This window comes from Lepisosteus platostomus, chromosome 3 (assembly GCF_059453375.1).
Source record: "Lepisosteus platostomus isolate fLepPlt1 chromosome 3, fLepPlt1.hap1, whole genome shotgun sequence".
In the NCBI taxonomy this organism is placed as follows: domain Eukaryota; kingdom Metazoa; phylum Chordata; class Actinopteri; order Semionotiformes; family Lepisosteidae; genus Lepisosteus; species Lepisosteus platostomus.
In genome coordinates, this window is record NC_142613.1 from 10,522,724 (window position 1) to 10,540,396 (window position 17,673).

General features: G+C 39.6%; 1 protein-coding gene across 1 annotated transcript; it reads left to right on the forward strand.

Annotated features, from left to right (window-relative positions):
• The first annotated feature begins 2,254 nt into the window (after positions 1-2,254).
• Positions 2,255-17,462, forward strand: mob1a (MOB kinase activator 1A). The gene is made up of 6 exons (XM_088624454.1): positions 2,255-2,509; positions 4,909-5,075; positions 10,089-10,182; positions 11,274-11,407; positions 11,608-11,771; positions 12,443-17,462. The coding sequence occupies exons 1-6, from the start codon at positions 2,496-2,498 to the stop codon at positions 12,518-12,520; spliced, it is 651 nt and encodes a 216-aa protein (XP_088480580.1). The 5' UTR covers positions 2,255-2,495; the 3' UTR covers positions 12,521-17,462.
• The last annotated feature ends 211 nt before the right edge of the window (positions 17,463-17,673 follow it).

The window sequence follows — 17,673 nt, forward strand, 5'->3', positions numbered from 1 at the left end:
CAATTATTATTATTATTATAACCCCAAGTTTTTACTAAAGACAAGATTACTCAAAGACACATTTTAACACAGACATGCAGAAGGTTTGTTTGTTCAATGCATCAAGCCAATTTCACCTACATGTGCAGTGCAGAAACACAACAGCTGGTTAGCTACTTTCAGTTTAAACCTGAGTGGTGAAATTCTGAACATCTCAGAGGTAGGTGATGTGTGGTTGTGCAAAGAGACAGCACTTCTGTGGAAGGGTTTGGTAGGACCCTAAGTGTGGTGGGTCATCTCTGCGCTGTTGCCATGGTGCTGAAGGAGTGAGTGGAATGGTGAGGTGAAGAGACCGATTTGTGCTCTTGGGCTGCTGTGTGGAGTGGAAAGTGCTCTGTTAACAGCACCACAAGAGTGCTAAAGCAGTGAATTACTTAAATACCCTCATGCAGGGTGACCTTTTGTAGTCTGCAGGCAACTCTGAACCCCAGCTGAATGGTGTATGTCTTTACAGAGATCACTTTGAGATTGGTCACCACCTCCCTTCACTGTAAACACCACTGTTTGTCAATAGGATGGCAAAGATGTTTGAAGAATTTTCTTCAAAATCTTAATTATTTCTTAATGACTTCTATAATTCTAACTCTCCCTCCTTTTTTACGTAGTTGATTTTTGACCTAAAGAATGCTGGAAATGCAGTTTGTGTTCGCTGTAAACATCTCTTAGGAGAACAATACTTTGTTGAAAGGCACACTTGAAATCCTGACAGCTGATGCATTTCTTGGTTCGATTTAGTTGTACTAACAATTATAAGTCAAACTAGCATCTAGTCAAGTATAGGACCTTATTTACACTGTACCTTTGTAACCCCAGCTCTCTCTATTGCTGTCTTGACCAGTCATTGTTGTATTAGACTCTCTTCAGTGCAAGCAACATTCTTCAGAGACATTACTCCTTAAATTCCACCTGAAATATTTCTTAGAGTTATGTGGTGTTACATACCACATTGGAGTGAATATCCTACTTAAGGAAAAATGTATCCATTCAAAGTGTTGTGTGATTAAGATGTTTTCAGCAATGAGTTCCTGGGGTCATGTCATTACAGCTCTTACCCTGAGGACAGGAATAACTCAGAAATGTCCTCTCCCACATGTAGGTGGAGAACTCTGTACATGGTGGATACTAACAGTCTTGTTTGAATTTCATAGGCAGCATATACTGTAGCATTCTGGCAATAAACATAAGAACATAAGAAAGATCACAAATGAGAAGAGGGCATTCATCCTGTTTAGCCAATATGGTGAGGTATTTGCTAATTGATCCACAGATCTCATTTCCTGGAGGAAGCTGAAGTATAGGTTTCAACCACATGGCTGGGTAGCTTGTTTCATACCCCCACACTTCAGCCTTTGGGTGAAGTAGAGCGTCTTTTTCTCAGTTTTAACTGCACTTCCACATAGGTTCTGAGGTTTCTCCGGTTCGTGTTTCGCTTATCATTTTGGAGAAGTCCGCTTCGTTGACTTGGAGGATTTTTAATCTGTGCATCGGGTCCCCTTGTAGTCTTCTCTGTTCAAGACTGAAAAGATTTAGTTCTTTCTGCCGGTCAGTGACGAGCATTCTCAGATTTGTTTGAAGGATAGGTGTACCTTTACGTTCATTACTCTAATTCACCCTAATGGGCTGGAGCCTAACCCAACAGACACTGTACACAAGGAGGGAATTTCATTCATATTTTTCTCACACATCTACAGAAATGTCCTGGTTTTGATTCTTTGCAAAAACTGTAAACAATATAGATTCACATTAGAATAGTTTTATTATTTTTCTACAATTTGATGTCTCATCAAATACTTTGAAATCACTTGGCAAAGCACACTCCAGCAGATCTCATTGGTCACATTGAAATCAGCTTTCTGTAAAGGCCTGGAACGCATGCGAGGTTTGATCAATGAAGCACATGAATAGGTCCAATTAGGTCAGGAATGGTCAGCCACAGTGCTTGAGAGCTACAGGGTTTTGCTCTTTTCATTTCAAACGATCTCTAAACTACTTGATCCAAGCACTTAGAAACTAATGACATAAGGGTGACCCATATAAACTGTCGGATTGTGGCTCTACAGAACCAGAGTTTGCCGCCGCATGGACATGTACAGTACTCCGACTTGTGTTTTTGAGAATCAGTTAATATTGTACAGTACTTTAGCGCTAATTATCCAGAAGGGGGCAGCAGATGCGTGTTATTTGGCACAGTTCTGCACATCTCAAGGGCCAGTCTCGCGATATCGCGGTTGTACTTGCGGTCTGATTCCCTTCAGTGCGATGAGAGTCGCAACAAGGGTCTTTCGAGTCACTTTTAAATATTTCATTTTATTTGTCTGAAGTGGAGAAAAAAAATATAACTCCCTCAGAATCCTTTGTCTCTTATATTCTTAATTGTTTCAAGTAAGCAACGACCATTTTTTTTGTTTTTCTTCGTTAGTGGGAGAGGGCACAGTTGTAATCATCCGGACTTGGAAATGAGTTTCCTCTTGTAAGTAGAATGAGAAATGTTAATCTCTTCCTGTTTTCAGTTTAAGCGTTTTTATTTTAAACTTTTGTTTCAATTCTGCTGTCTAAAAGTCTTCCTTTGTTATTGCCGTAAACTCTGGCACAAATATCGATGGTTACCCACTGAAACGACGAATTATAAACTTTATTTTCACGAAGCAAGAAGTGCGGTACGAAGGTTGTACCTCTTCAGATGGCTAATGGCGTAAATAAGTTGGGGAGGTGTTTTTTCTGTTGTTAACTTAGTCTGCTGGCACACACGCAAAAGACGGCTTATATAATAACCACCACCGCTACTCCGAAAAAAAGATTTATTTCAGCTTTCTCGAAACAATGAGAAAAAAGAAAACATTTTAGCGATCAAAGCTTTTGAAGAAGCCCTTGCAAAATCCGTGATCTCAGAGATCAATTAGACGGAACTGCTGGTAATTTACCCACCTCCACGGAAAAATGAGCATGTCGTCGTAGTTAATCTTAAGAAACGACAAAAAGTAAGTAAACCGTTTGGGAGAGGGCAAGAAGTCAGTATTTATTTAATTCTGGTCAATTACATTTACCATTCTTATTAACATGAAATAAACTAAAATTATGGGAGTTCTGCGCGTAATAGTAAATTGAAACCGTATATCTAGAATTTATCATCATACATTCCATTGATATGTGATCTGAGGGGTTTTATTCGATACTTGCATCGTAGTAGGTGCATCATAGGTGCGGGTGAGCATTCGAGTTTTGCTCTCAGCCTCCATTCCTGTGCCTTAACTCCATACTTTAATTGATTTGGAACTTTATGTCCACCTAAGTTTGCGGGGTTTGTTTTGACCTGTAATGTATTCAAGCAGATGTCAGATTGCAAATTCCCTCCAGCTCTTTTCTGGTGCTGATACTTTGAAGAACCCTAGACAACCTGGAGTCTGAGGTGTCCCCCCTTCTCACAAACTAGTTTTAGGGGTATTTTAAATAATAATAATAATAATAATAATAATAATAATAATAATAATAATAATCTTTATTTTATATAGCGTCTTTAAAGGTGGCTTCACAAAGCGCTTTACAGAATGAGAACAACAATAAATAAAAAGCATAAAACACAATTACAATATGCAGAGGAGACCGTGGATGGTGGTACTCTGAAAAGCAGAGGGGTGAAGAATGGAACCAGTTAAGTAAAGGCTTTTCTGAAGAAGAGGGTTTTGAGTCTGGATTTAAAGGAGTTTAGAGAAGGTGACTCTCTGATATCCTTGGGCAGAGAGTTCCAGAGCTTGGGGGCATAACAGGAGAAGGCCCTGTCACCCATAGAATGTAGATGGGCTTGGGGGACAGTAAGGAGGGCAGAATTCGAAGAGCGAAGGTTGCGAGGTGGGGAGTAGGGCGATAATAGTTCAGACAGGTACTGAGGTGCCAAGCCATGTAGAGCATGAGGATTTTAAAGTCCATACAGAATTTTGACAGGAAGCCAGTTCAAGGACTCCAGGATAGGAGTAATGTGATCACTTGCACTAGACCTGGTCAGGATCCTGGCTGCTGAATTTTGGACAAACTGCAGTTTGTTAAATAAAAAGATTGAAAGTAAGGTTGCAGCAGTAAATATAATTTATGTATTCAACCTCCATAACAAGGCTTTTTTTGGGGGGGCTCATGCTTGTATTTTTCATTTTGGGCATGATATGACAAATATGTTTATAGAATTAGGTGATATCTGTTCGAATGATTAAGTAGAAGATGATTTTTAGGACCGAGTTAAAAAGTGGAAAATTGAGAACTTGGCTATCATATGACACTTCACATCCTGCTTCTTGGTGGCCTTGAGCCAAAATGCTATTTCAGCGATAAAACATCCAGCCTTGTGATTTTGCAGAACTAGAATACAAAAGGATGAGCTTTTGAGGAAACCTGAGGTCATCGAGCGAAGAAAAGTTGAGTTTAGTCCGCAGTACTTCGTTACTTATCTTTTTTTTGGAAGTCAGAGCAGCTCAGCTTGGAGCCGGTTAGAATGGTTTCCAAGTCCTTGACATCTCCTGCTAAGGTTCAAGCTAGTGGCTGCATCAGCATGCGGAGGCTGCAAAAGGAACAAGTAAAGCATTTCTCCATGCTGGAAAGAGAAGAAAAGAAACTCAATGTGTTGGCTGTGGAGCCTTCTTCGGGTGTCTTCACACTTGAAGCCTAAACGTTGTTTCTAACCCCCTATTACAGTCTACCTGATCACAGATTTTTATAAAGACACTTCCCCATGGCTTTTCTTACACAATGGGAGAGCCATTAACGAGACATTGTGAAGGTCGCCCCGGTTGCTGTGGTGGGTGGTGAAAGCACGCTCTACGAAGTAACGACTTGACCCGAAACTTCGTTTCCGTAACGGGGTTCTCCTCTTTTCTGCCACAGCGGCAGCCGCTCCTCCAAGACCTTCAAGCCCAAGAAGAACATCCCGGAGGGCTCGCACCAGTACGAGCTGCTGAAGCATGCGGAGGCCACGCTGGGCAGCGGGAACCTGCGGCAGGCCGTCATGCTGCCCGAGGGCGAGGACCTCAACGAGTGGATCGCCGTCAACAGTCAGTACCTCGGCGCGCGAGGCCACTTAGAAACGAGAGGTCTAACCTGTGTGGTCGTTAGTAGCCAGTGGATCTCGTCCAGACCTTAGTTGAAAGAAGCCAGTGGATGGGTTTCCACAGCACGCCTGGGCAGTCTGTTCCAGACTCCCACAACTCTTTGTGTAAAGACAAGCCTCCTGTTCTGAGTTTTAAATGCGCTTGTGCATCGTTTCCCCTTTGTGTCCTCTCATTCGAGTTTCGGTGCTTGCTCTGAAGAAATCCACCGGGGTCGTCTTTGTCAGGGCTTTTTAGGGATGTGAATACCTACATAACGTCCCCTTGTATTCTTCTCTGTTCAAGGCTAGAAGGGTTGTGTTCCAGAGAAGGACGTTCCCTTAAGCCCTGGAATGTATCTAGTTATTCTTACTGAACATGTAGAGGAAATCAAACAGGAAATCTATGGATGGACAATACATTAGTAGTTCTCAGTCCATGAGTTTTACTCCTGTCTTAGGTGACTATTGGAAGAGTTGCATCAATGGCTTCTCAATAACATCTTGTTTACTTCAGTACAATTGGTAAAATACCATTGAGCTTTAAGGATTTATTAATCTTGAGTGCATCTGGTACCTGAAACGCTTCTGACTCTTCTTTGCTGAGACTGTTTAATAGAGAACATTGTCCTTCTGCTGCCTGAGAAATGTTGACTTCGTCCGTAGTGAACACATGAGTGAGATAGTGTAGATCAGCCTATTCCATTTAATTGTCTGGATATTTCAAGTTATTGTCACAGATATATTTTACTTTGTCCCTGACAATCCTTTTGTTTGTTGCAGTAATAAAATATATTTTTGTTTAGTATTTTCTGTGGAATCTTCTTAAGATTCCCAGCATGTCTGGCCCGATGGTGCTCATAATTAATCCAGAGGACTCTTTGCTTTTATAGTACTTGTACATGGGTTTGTTAATTACTTCTCATTTTCTGTGAGTACCTGCATACTACTTTGAGAATCTATTTTTGTGACCTCCTTTGGCCAAGAGAATGCACACTTTTCCTTCTAACTCTTCATTACCTGTTGAAACTATAGTATGGGCTTGATTGGAGCAGTTTGGTGCATCTACCATTAATGACTCAGTCAGGCTGACCGTAATAGTGGCTCTTCCACCCAGTCTTGGCTTTACCAAGAACCATGGCAAGAACCAAGTCCAGATCAATCTGGACTTTAAGAACTTAATTTACCCTGCCGCTAGTGCAGAAGGTTCCTTGAATAATAATAATAATAATAATAATAATAATTGCTTACATGTGGAGTGTGTCCAGAACAGCGCTATATAAATGTAAGCAATTATTATTTATATAACGCTTTTCTGCACACTCCACTCAAAGAGCTTCACGGGTAATGGGGACTCCCCTCCACCACCACCAATGTGCAGCCATATCTGGATGATTCGACAGCAGCCATAGTGCGCCAGAGCTACAGTGCCTTGCGAAAGTATTCGGCCCCCTTGAACTTTTCAACCTTTTGCCACATTTCAGGCTTCAAACATAAAGATATAAATTTTTTATTTTATGTGAAGAATCACCAACAAGTGGGACACAATTGTGAAGTGGAACGAAATCTATTGGATTTTTGAAACTTTTTTAACTAATAAAAAAATGAAAAGTGGGGCGTGCAAAATTATTCGGCCCCTTTACTTTCAGTGCAGCAAACTCACTCCAGAAGTTCAGCGAGGATCTCTGAATGATCCAATGTTGTCCTAAATGACTGATGGTGATAAATAGAATCCACCTGTGTGTAATCAAGTCTCTGTATAAATGCACCTGCTCTGTGATAGTCTCAAGGTTCTGTTGAAAGCGCAGAGAGCATCATGAAGACCAAGGAACACACCAGGCAGGTCCGTAATACTGTTGTGGAGAAGTTTAAAGCCGGATTTGGATACAAAAAGATTTCCCAAGCTTCAAACATCCCAAGGAGCACTGTGCAAGCGATCATCTTGAAATGGAAGGAGTATCAGACCACTGCAAATCTACCAAGACCTGGCCGTCCCTCTAAACTTTCAGCTCAGACAAGGAGAAGACTGATCAGAGATGCAGCCAAGAGGCCCATGATCACTCTGGATGAACTGCAGAGAACTACAGCTGAGGTGGGAGAGTCTGTCCATAGGACAACAATCAGTCTTACACTGCACAAATCTGGCCTTTATGGAAGAGTGGCAAGAAGAAAGCCATTTCTCAAAGATATCCATAAAAAGTCTCGTCTAAAGTTTGCCACAAGCCACCTGGGAGACACCCCAAACATGTGGAAGAAGGTGCTCTGGTCAGATGAAACCAAAATCGAACTTTTTGGCCACAATGCAAAATGATATGTTTGGCGTAAAAGCAACACAGCTCATCACCCTCAACACACCATCCCCACTGTCAAACATGGTGGTGGCAGCATCATGGTTTGGGCCTGCTTTTCTTCAGCAGGGACAGGGAAGATGGTTAAAATTGAGGGGAAGATGGATGCAGCCAAATACAGGACCATTCTGGATGAAAACCTGTTGGAGTCTGCAAAAGACCTGAAACTGGGACGGAGATTTATCTTCCAACAAGACAATGATCCCAAACATACAGCAAAATCTACAAAGGAATGGTTCACAAATAAACGTATCCAGGTGTTTGAATGGCCAAGTCAAAGTCCAGACCTGAATCCAATCGAGAATCTGTGGAAAGAGCTGAAAACTGTTGTTCACAAACGCTCTCCATCCAACCTCACTGAGCTCGAGCTGTTTTGCAAGGAAGAATGGGCAAGAATTTCAGTCTCTCGATGTGCAAAACTGATAGAGACATACCCCAAGCGACTTGCAGCTGTAATCGCAGCAAAAGGTGGCTCTACAAAGTATTAAGGCAAGGGGGCCGAATAATTTTGCACGCCCCACTTTTCATTTTTTTATTAGTTAAAAAAGTTTCAAAAATCCAATAGATTTCGTTCCACTTCACAATTGTGTCCCACTTGTTGGTGATTCTTCACATAAAATAAAAAAATTATATCTTTATGTTTGAAGCCTGAAATGTGGCAAAAGGTTGAAAAGTTCAAGGGGGCCGAATACTTTCGCAAGGCACTGTATATAACACATCAGCTATCAATGGGGAGGAGAACAGAGTGATGAAACCAATTCATAGAGGGGGATTATTAGGAGGCCATGATTGATAAGGGCCAATGGGAATTTTGGCCAGGACACCGGGATTACACCCCTACTCTTTTCGAGAAACGCCCTGGGATTTTTAATGACCACAGAGACTCAGGACCTCTATTTTACGTCACATCCGAAGGACGATGCCTTATTACTATATAGTGTCTCCATCACTATGCTGGGGCATTAGGTCCCACATAGACCGCAGGGTGAGCACCCCCTGCTGGCCCCACTAACACCTCTTCCAGCAGCAACCTTAGTTTTTCCCAGGAGGTCTCCCATCCAGGTACTGAACAGGCTCACACTGCTGAGCTTCAGTGGGCTGCCAGTTGTGAGTTGCAGGGCGATATGGCTGCTGGCTATAATTAAAGGGAAACTGCAAACCTATTTTCATATTTCGGGTTTAGAAAGAATCACCATTGATGACTGCATTTCAAACCATAATAAAAGTAACATGTTAGTGTAACCTGTAAAACCTGCAATTTGCATAACAAAATTTCCAGGTATGTGCAGCGATTCAGAATGAGGCAACAAAACATATGGTGACATGCGTGGCCCTATGACATTGTAAACAACAGGCTTGTGAATGCATCTCTTTTAATCCGATAGGAGTATTGCTTTCAATTTCGAGGCGGCTTTGCGACAGATACTACTTGTTAGCTCTGCATGCAGATCACTTTGGAACATTTTTGCAGGGAAATGTCTGCTGCACAACCTGTATTTATACACTCGTACATCACATTACATTATTCATTAAGGAGACTAGTGAGCAGGAAGGGCCGTATCCCCAGGCAGTTCGTGGGAACTTGAATGCGAGTTGCATCAACAGGGCGACTTGCCGTACTTTTGCAAAGTTAACGATTTTGTGCTTTTATATGAAGTTTTGTCATTTTTGTTATGTAAAGTCAATGAATTTTCTATTGCCAAGATTTAATAACCGATCTGAGAAATTGGGACTCCTGTTCCCCTTCAAGCACTAGTTGTAAATCTGATATTTTGTTGGAGTGGACCAGGTATGGGCAACCTTGATTCACCTAGGCTGATGTTTCTTATTCTTATTCCCACCTCAACTCTGCTTTATCGGATTAATTTTAGTCAAAAACCACTTTGTGCAAGGCATTTTTGAAAGAATAACAGGACTGGAAAAGTCATGACTAGTAGGGCTTTGTTTAGGTCCTATATTTGATGGGTAACAGATTCGTCCTGTTTAAGATGCTCTAGAGAACCAGAGGTGTCTTTCCCATTACCTGAAACAGTGAAAAATTTAACAGTGTTATAGTCAGAGAAAACTTGCCCTGCTCCTAGAAAAATCTGCTGTTTTCCCTCTGCGTTGTTTGATCTCGTTAAATACCATTCACGCTTTTAATTTCTATTTTGAAATTGAATTTATATCTTAAAGTTTGTACTGTAAATGACTGGTACATGGCGACCCAAGTCAAAGTAAACCATATTCTCTGCTGAGCTTGTGATACTGAACTTTCTTTTTGGTTACATTGAAGCGCAATTCAGTTGTGAATGGGGTTCTTTAAGAATCTTAAGTGGTCTATTGGTCGGAGACTCTGGTTGAGAGAATAAAGAGCTTGCTAGTAAGTGTGTTTTAATAGCTGACTCCATAGGGTATTTTGTATTGATGAAGTTATTCACCTCTTTTTTGTTACTTGAATTTGATGTAAAAGTAAAGTCCTATGGGAAGTGATACTTCTTTAGCTGCAGTTGGTGGTGTATTGCTTCATGTATAGTTTCTGTAAGTTGCTTTATACAGTACAACAGCCTCTGCTCAAGATGAAAAGTCAGGATAATCATTAGGTTGCTTCAATTATTTTAGTTTTGTATTAATGTACCTTCTGTGTGTTGCAGCTGTGGATTTCTTCAACCAGATCAACATGCTCTACGGCACCATTACAGAGTTCTGCACAGAGATCAGCTGTGCAGTGATGTCTGCTGGCCCCAGGTAGGGAAAACAAACCTGTTCTCTGTCTCTGGTAGGCAAACCATTGTACACAAAACTAAGCTCAAAATTGCACACCTGTAGCTTAGAAAACCTGTAATGTTTCATAATAAGTTTTACCCAACAGTAGTGCCAAACAGGCCATCAGCTTAGATTAGGACTTCAGGCAACTTCAGGCATTATGCACAATGTACTCCTGTGATTGTCTGGGCACCTGTGTGCTTATAATGTTATCATAAAGAAAGCCTATCAGTACTGTTTCCTGAAGATGTCCAAGCATGTTTCAGAGGATAGTGTGTTCACATTTTATCACTCCCATGGTTTGATTTGAATTCATTTACAATGGGCAATTTCAAGTTGGGGGGAACGACTTAAAAGGTCCCTGTTGGCAAAGATCTGCATCATTTAAGTCATTTACAGTTTGAAGTACAGTAAAACCCTCTAAAACCCTTGGTCTCCTGTACCCGTGAGAATAACACTGCTTTAATGCTATTCTTTTACTTTGCATTTTATTAGTGCTCAATTAACAGTACAGTGAGCTACTGTTGCCTTAAACACTTCCTGTCTACCTACTACTGTTCTGTATTTAAACAGCTATTTTAATATCTAATCTAGAGGAAGAGTGCCTGCTGTGGCTTCCTGTCAATATACTTTTTAGGTCCAGGGTCGAGATTACTGTCTTAATTCAATACAGAATCACATACGTGATCAGCATTGTGCAGGAAACAACCTGCTCTCTGGCCAGAATCAATGTGATTGGAATTAAGTAATCAAAAACAGGTAATGTTGATTTTTCCACGTCTCTTTAGAAATCAAATAATACTTGTGCAGGCTGTAGTTCTGTAATTCCCCTTTGAGGTTAATATTGTATTTTCTTAGATTAAAGGCAGGTTTAGTTACAAGTTCTAATCTTAATTTAAAGACATTTTCTGTTGTTGGTGGTAAAAGGATCATTTATCTTTGCCTGTTACTGTATGATACTTGATAATGTATTTCTTTGAATATTACCATGGCATTAAAAATTTGTGATTAAGTGTGTTATGCTGGTTAATGTAATCTTCTCTCTCTCTCTTCCACCATTCTCCCATTTTCAGATATGAGTACCACTGGGCTGATGGCACCAACATCAAGAAGCCGATCAAGTGCTCAGCACCCAAGTACATCGATTACCTGATGACCTGGGTGCAGGACCAGCTGGATGATGAGACCCTCTTTCCATCTAAGATAGGCAAGCACAGCTCCCAGAGTTACAACTTATTTAGTTATGAGAGCTACTTGGGTTGTCTGCAGTGCTGACTGAATTGTGTGTGAATGTTTAATGCAGAATAAATGGCGTCTTGTCAAAGTACAGTCAGATCTTATGAACTGGACCCTTTTAAAATCCCCACTTCTCCCAGGTTGTCAGATCCTCTTGCCTCTTGTTTCCAGGTGTGCCTTTCCCTAAGAACTTCATGTCAGTGGCAAAGACCATCCTGAAGCGCCTGTTCAGAGTCTATGCCCACATCTATCACCAGCACTTCGACTCTGTGATGCAGTTGCAGGAAGAGGCACATCTCAACACCTCTTTCAAACACTTCATCTTCTTTGTGCAGGTAACCCAGCTAAGACAGTGATCACAGAAAGCCATTGCCTGTGATAGAGACCATTCCCTGACCAGGGAAGCAGTTAAACTACCAGAGTTCCCAAACTATTTAATTAATTTAGTGATGTAATTAAGGATCTGATTGTAACGGAGACCTCCAATTCAATAAAATCTTGTCGGAGCTGCTAAGTTAACTTAACACCATCCCGCTCTGCGCATGGAATAACACCAGAGGAGAACCCTCAAGCCCAGCCATTTTGTCACACTAGCATTTTATGCCCCCTCTTTCTGGTTCTGCATATTATTCGCATATTGATTTCGATTCACCAGTTAGAAATGGGAAGAAAGAAAACGCAACGTTTCGGCCGTGGAGCCTTTTTCAGGTGTGTGCCCTTACTCCTGAAAAAGCCGAAACATTCTATTATCTTTCTTCTCTTTTTAGCACGAAATAAACCTATTACCAGTTAGAAATGCTGCATTCGTGTGGTGCACCGGAAAACTAGAGGGTATGCACTGCAGAAATGCAAATATATACATTATTGAACTCCACGAGTGTAAACGGCAAGTGTTACGTTTATGTTCCCAATCTTTTCCTGCCACGACCCTTTCAAATCGGGATACCCTCTGTCTGGATTTCAGTGTTATCCCTTAGTGCTGCTCCTCATTTTCTCCTTCCTGCAGGAGTTCAACCTGATTGACCGCAGGGAGCTGGCCCCACTCCAGGACCTGATTGAGAAGCTGGGCTCCAAGGACAGATAGAGGAGACAGGCTTAGGCTGTGGACTGCAGCACACTGGGACTCCATTGCACAAATCTATGTATCCTGCACTCATCCCTCTTTTTATGGCTTTATCTCTCTTTCTGCTCTAAGTTTCCACTCTGGGCAAAACTACCCACTCAATAATAAATGAATCGGATGGTAATTCTACTCTGTTTGCCCACAATGGGAAATTAGTCTCTTTATGTCTAGCTTTTCTTTTCCTCTTTCTCAAACTTCAACAGAGCTCATATTATGTGTGATATTATTATGTTACAAATGTATGACCTGATCTCTCAAAAATGTTCTCTTTGAGATTAGTTCTTTTTTTTTTCAGATAGATGTAATATACAATAGAAGTTTATAGGTTCCCATAGCTGATCTTTTTATCTTTTCAGGGAAAATCCAGATTTTAATTTCCTGGAACATTTTAATAAGCATCAAAAACTTAACCTTGAGGTTAAATCTGAACGGGCCTGGATTTAGTGGATGACAGATGTAAAAATAGCTAAGAGCAACCAGTTACTATACCTTCATATTGAGACTTCCTCTTTCAAGGGCTGTACTTTAAATGTAAAATCGCCAATTATTTTTGTTATAATCACCGGGATTGGAAAAGCCAAATGTATATTTCTCACGTTTCTGCTTGCAGCTGCAAAACCCTTTCTCCACACACGGGGGAGAGTGAGGAAGTGTAGACTGACTCTTGCCCACCTTTGAGCAGCTCCACTTTTAACACGCCACAGGCAATACAGGCTGCGTCGCACCTGAGCTGAGCGTTCAGTGCTGAGTGGAGCAGAAGCATGCTTCTCACCAACAGCGCTGCGTGCTTCCCAGGAGGCCACTGGCATCTCCAAGAAACAAGAGGGACCAATTAATCCCACTTTAATCTCGGAGATGCTCAGCCAATTGTGCACTGCAGTCCTGGTCATATGCCCCAGGCCCAGATCTGTAATCATAGCACTCCACCCATGCTCATCAATTAGCCTTACCTATTGAGCCAGTTCGGAGGCCTCTTGGACCATACTTTCTGTAAAACTTTTAAGCCTTTTGTTGCTAGGTTGAAAAGGTACAGTTCAAGGGACCCTTATTGACTCTTGTGACAAAGGTAAGACCAGAAAGCAGTGAGCTGCTTGGATTACAGATCTGTTAAGATTGCAGCCTAGAGTTAAATATTTGGCGTGCCAGTAGTTCTGTATGATCTTCAGATATGTTCGTTTTTCTGTTCTTCATGTATTTTACGCAGTGCTTTTCTTTGCCCGACTCAAACTCAGGTTACTGGTTGTTAAGTGTTACATACAGTATGGTCTAAGTTTTCAAATTAAGAAACGGTGCATGTTGGTAATGAGTATTTTATAAAAGACATCTTTTAGAATTGACAAGAAGTAGCACTTTAAAAAGACTGTCAGCTTTATGGGTTTATAATGGTCTACAAAGATGTTCCCTGTACCCCCAACTAATTATACATCTTTATTATTTTCTTTTTTCATGCCTTTATACTTTTGAAAAAAATCTAAACAATTTTGGTTTAACATGTTTTTGAAAGTATTGGTTGTACTATTTTTTAAAGGAGTATCTTTTTCAGAATTTTGGCAATATAGTCCATTTGATGTAGTCAATATAAACACATTTACTAACAAGTGGTTTATTTATGTTTGACTGTGTTCTAAACAATAACAAAGTAGCTTTACTAAGCTCATTAATATTCAAAATTTAACATACTTTTCAGAATGACTATTCAGTTTCATTGAACTCTTTATAATTTTAAAAATGAATGACCAAAACATGCTGAATAAAATTTTTAGAATTAAGTTTGTTTTATTAAATTAGTATTAAAATCAGTTTATTATACTAAATAAGGCTGCTTCGTTATAACATTTTAAATCTGAACAGAGTATAGTTTTTTTAATAAATATATCTGTTTTTTTATCAGTCATTTTCCTAGCTATAGTGCCTAATAGTTGTAAACTATGATACTTGAAAGCAATATTAACAAACTATAACTGGGTTTGGGTTATTCATAATTGTTCATAAAAAAGGAACATTTAATTACATCAAATTAATGTACACTTGTTATTATGCCATGCTGTCACATTTGAAATGAACACTGCCCTATAAGTAAATACCACATTTCAAAATAAATGTGGTAATCACTTGTATTTCAGTTATTTTGAATTGGTTAAATGTTATAATAAGAAAATATACAAAATGTACTAGTAATTTTTCCTTTTCAGCATATAAGGAACTACCTGTCTTTAAACTTATAATTATGACATCTTTATAAGTTTAGGGGGATGTTTTAAATTTTTTTTAGGAAACCGTTTATTCTTCTTTTGTTTTCTTTAAGTTGTTATGATTAAGATCTTTAATGCTACAAAGAGAAAACAGTGGAGTTTACAGCTCTCTATCTTGTTTTTGACTACATTGGCTTAAAATCCAGTTAAAGATGGCAACATAAAAAGGGACCATAAGGCGTTTAGATAGCTCGTTCTGAGGTTACTGCCCAAACCTTTTTTTAAGCAACATGAAAAATAAAAGGGAGGTAAGCTAAGTAGCTGTTAGGGCTTTGGACTCCTGACTGGATGATATTTGAGATCAGATGCCGGCTGAGACTGTGCTGTTGTAGTCTTGAGCAAGGTACTTTCATAATTTCAGTGAACATCCTGGGGGCTCCAGGTTGTCATTTGTAAAAGAGAAGAATTTCTCGATTGATGTACCTGATAAAATTACACAATAAAGAAGAACAGTGCAGTGATGCACAGCTCTATCTTGCAAAAACTTTCATTTTAAAATCCCTCTCGCAATTGTGCACCAAACCCATACAGCTGACGTTTCAGCTTGTTATAAAAATTGTTGCACAGGGTGAATAAGCTTGCCATGTGTGCACACCTGTGTCTGACCAATATGACTTCAAAATTATTACTGCAGTAATAAATGCCTCCATTGTGTAAGCACTGTTCTGTACAGCTGTTTCAAGCCTTTTAGAATATATGGTGCAGGGTTAATTCAGAGTAAAGAGGTAGTTTTTAGTATTCTTTGATAGTGTGCACAAAAACATTTTAAAATGACCTCAGTCAGACAGGGCTGCTTACAATTAACAGTGTTAGTGACAAATACTTTTCATGCAGCAGTGTATTTCATGTGCATATACAAGTGCCCATAAATACAGTTTTTAAAAATCAAAGTATTCTATACTGTGCAAAGCAGGAGTGTTTACAGTAATATCCATGTATTGTTAAAATACTGTGATATACTGGAACATATGGGTCCAGTCATGTATCAGCTTAAACACCCCATAAAGTCTGTTATCAGCTTCAGCCAGTAACACCGCTGAGGAAGAGAGCTACTCAGTTGCACACAAGTACTGTATGATGACCGTGTAATAGAGTGGCTGCATTAGTGTGACTGTGGCTGTCCTGCTGTGATTTATAGCTGTTCAGTTCTGCAGACATTTAGATCATCCAAACTTGCATTGCTATTTCTGAATAAGTAGTGTAACATTTATTCTAGCCAGATGATCCGAGTCATCTTGAGAGTCTAGGGCTTGTACCGTTAGAGCGATGATCTGAATTTTACAGTTCAGACAGACATACTGCTGGTAATTATGTATTCTTCAGGAGTGTAACATGGAAGATAAATAAATAAACAAAAGCCAACAAAAGAAATAAACGGAAAAGTATGTCAAGTGGTTACTTCTTCCCTTGATGTTGCACCAGGATTTCTCCAAACCAAAATGGTAGATGTTGCCATACTGCTGTGCGTGCTGTTGATTCTGCAAGCATCCAATCTGCTAGAATGAGATGCCGTGGCATCTTGATCCTGATCTTGTTTTCCCAGTAAGAATAAGGGAAAAGGAAAATTTGATGTGATCCATTGCTTTTACGCTGACATTTTTCATCTGAAGTAGTGATGCAAATGCATCATTTAATAAATGGAAGTCAATGGATTAACAGTAGAGTGGAATGGCAATACAGAGGTTAAAAAAATTACCTGTATTCTTGCCTCAATGAAACAGGGAGATTTACAGATGGAGGTTGTTTTTGTGTTGGTTTCCCATGCTGTCTTTAGCTTGTTTGTCATTGACTGGAATACCAGACTGCGGTAAGATCCAGTATGCTGGACATGAGGGTGGGGGAACAGTATTTAGGTCTATTTTTTTTAATATACTGTATATCCATCAGATTTTGGGGGGGGTCTGAAACTCCATAAAAATCAGTTTAATCACAGATGCTTTGTAATTTCTGCCCTTTCATTTCATTTGAGCTAATGAAAGATCTCTAACTTTCCGTTTTTGTCAGAAAAATTTGTGCTGTCAAATTGCTTGGGTTATTCAAAAATGTAAAATTCTTACATCCTGAAACTGTTGGCGATAACTTTCCATTGGATCCAGGTGAAATTATTTTTAAGAATTTGTTTTCTAAATAAAGCCACACTGTTACAACTGCAATAGCTACAGAGATGTTGAATTGGACCCAGCCTAGACCTGTAGCCTGCAGTACAATTTCTGTGGCTGTGGCACATGTAAACTTGTGTTTTGAATAAACCCAAATTAAGCAAAGTGGGCAAGACTGGTTCTGTTGCTCTGGTTTACATTTATCAAGTGTTGAAGTGATTTTTGTATTACAGTTCAATTCTGGTATCACCATTTTTAAGAGTCGTTCAATACCTGTTTTCTTTCTTCTAAAATTAAACTTGCACAAACTTAAAGTGGGATTCATGATTTATTTTTTTATTTTTTTTACTCATTTGTATGGAAAAAAAGACTATTTTGGACCATTTCCTTATGTAGTTCTGTAGTATGACTTGTAACTTTTTAAGGTTTGTATATCTTTTGACATTGTTGTGGAGTAGGCAAATCCTAGAAGCACCACTGTCATTGCTGTGGTTTCTTTTGTGTTGAATTGTTTTCTGTGCATTATTCAATAAACAGAACTGTGCCTTAGAATGAAGCAGAATCTCCTTATTGACAATACAATAGCCATGCACAATAGCTTTTAGAGCATTTAAAAAAAAAGGTTTTCAAAGATTGTTTTCAAATTTGCATTATGTGTAGAAACAGCATGAGTCAGTTTCATAATGCAATGTCAGTTTAATAAGGTGGGCATAGATTATGTATTTTTTCTGTTTCAACTTTCAGCAATTTAGAAGAAATGTTA

What these genes read in the sequence shown, in the direction of transcription:
- mob1a (XM_088624454.1), top strand. An exon ending in GTGATGTCTGCTGGCCCCAG is followed by an intron (nt 10,183 to 11,273) that starts GTAGGGAAAACA and finishes TCCCATTTTCAG; the next exon opens with ATATGAGTACCACTGGGCTG. An exon ending in CCTCTTTCCATCTAAGATAG is followed by an intron (nt 11,408 to 11,607) that starts GCAAGCACAGCT and finishes TCTTGTTTCCAG; the next exon opens with GTGTGCCTTTCCCTAAGAAC.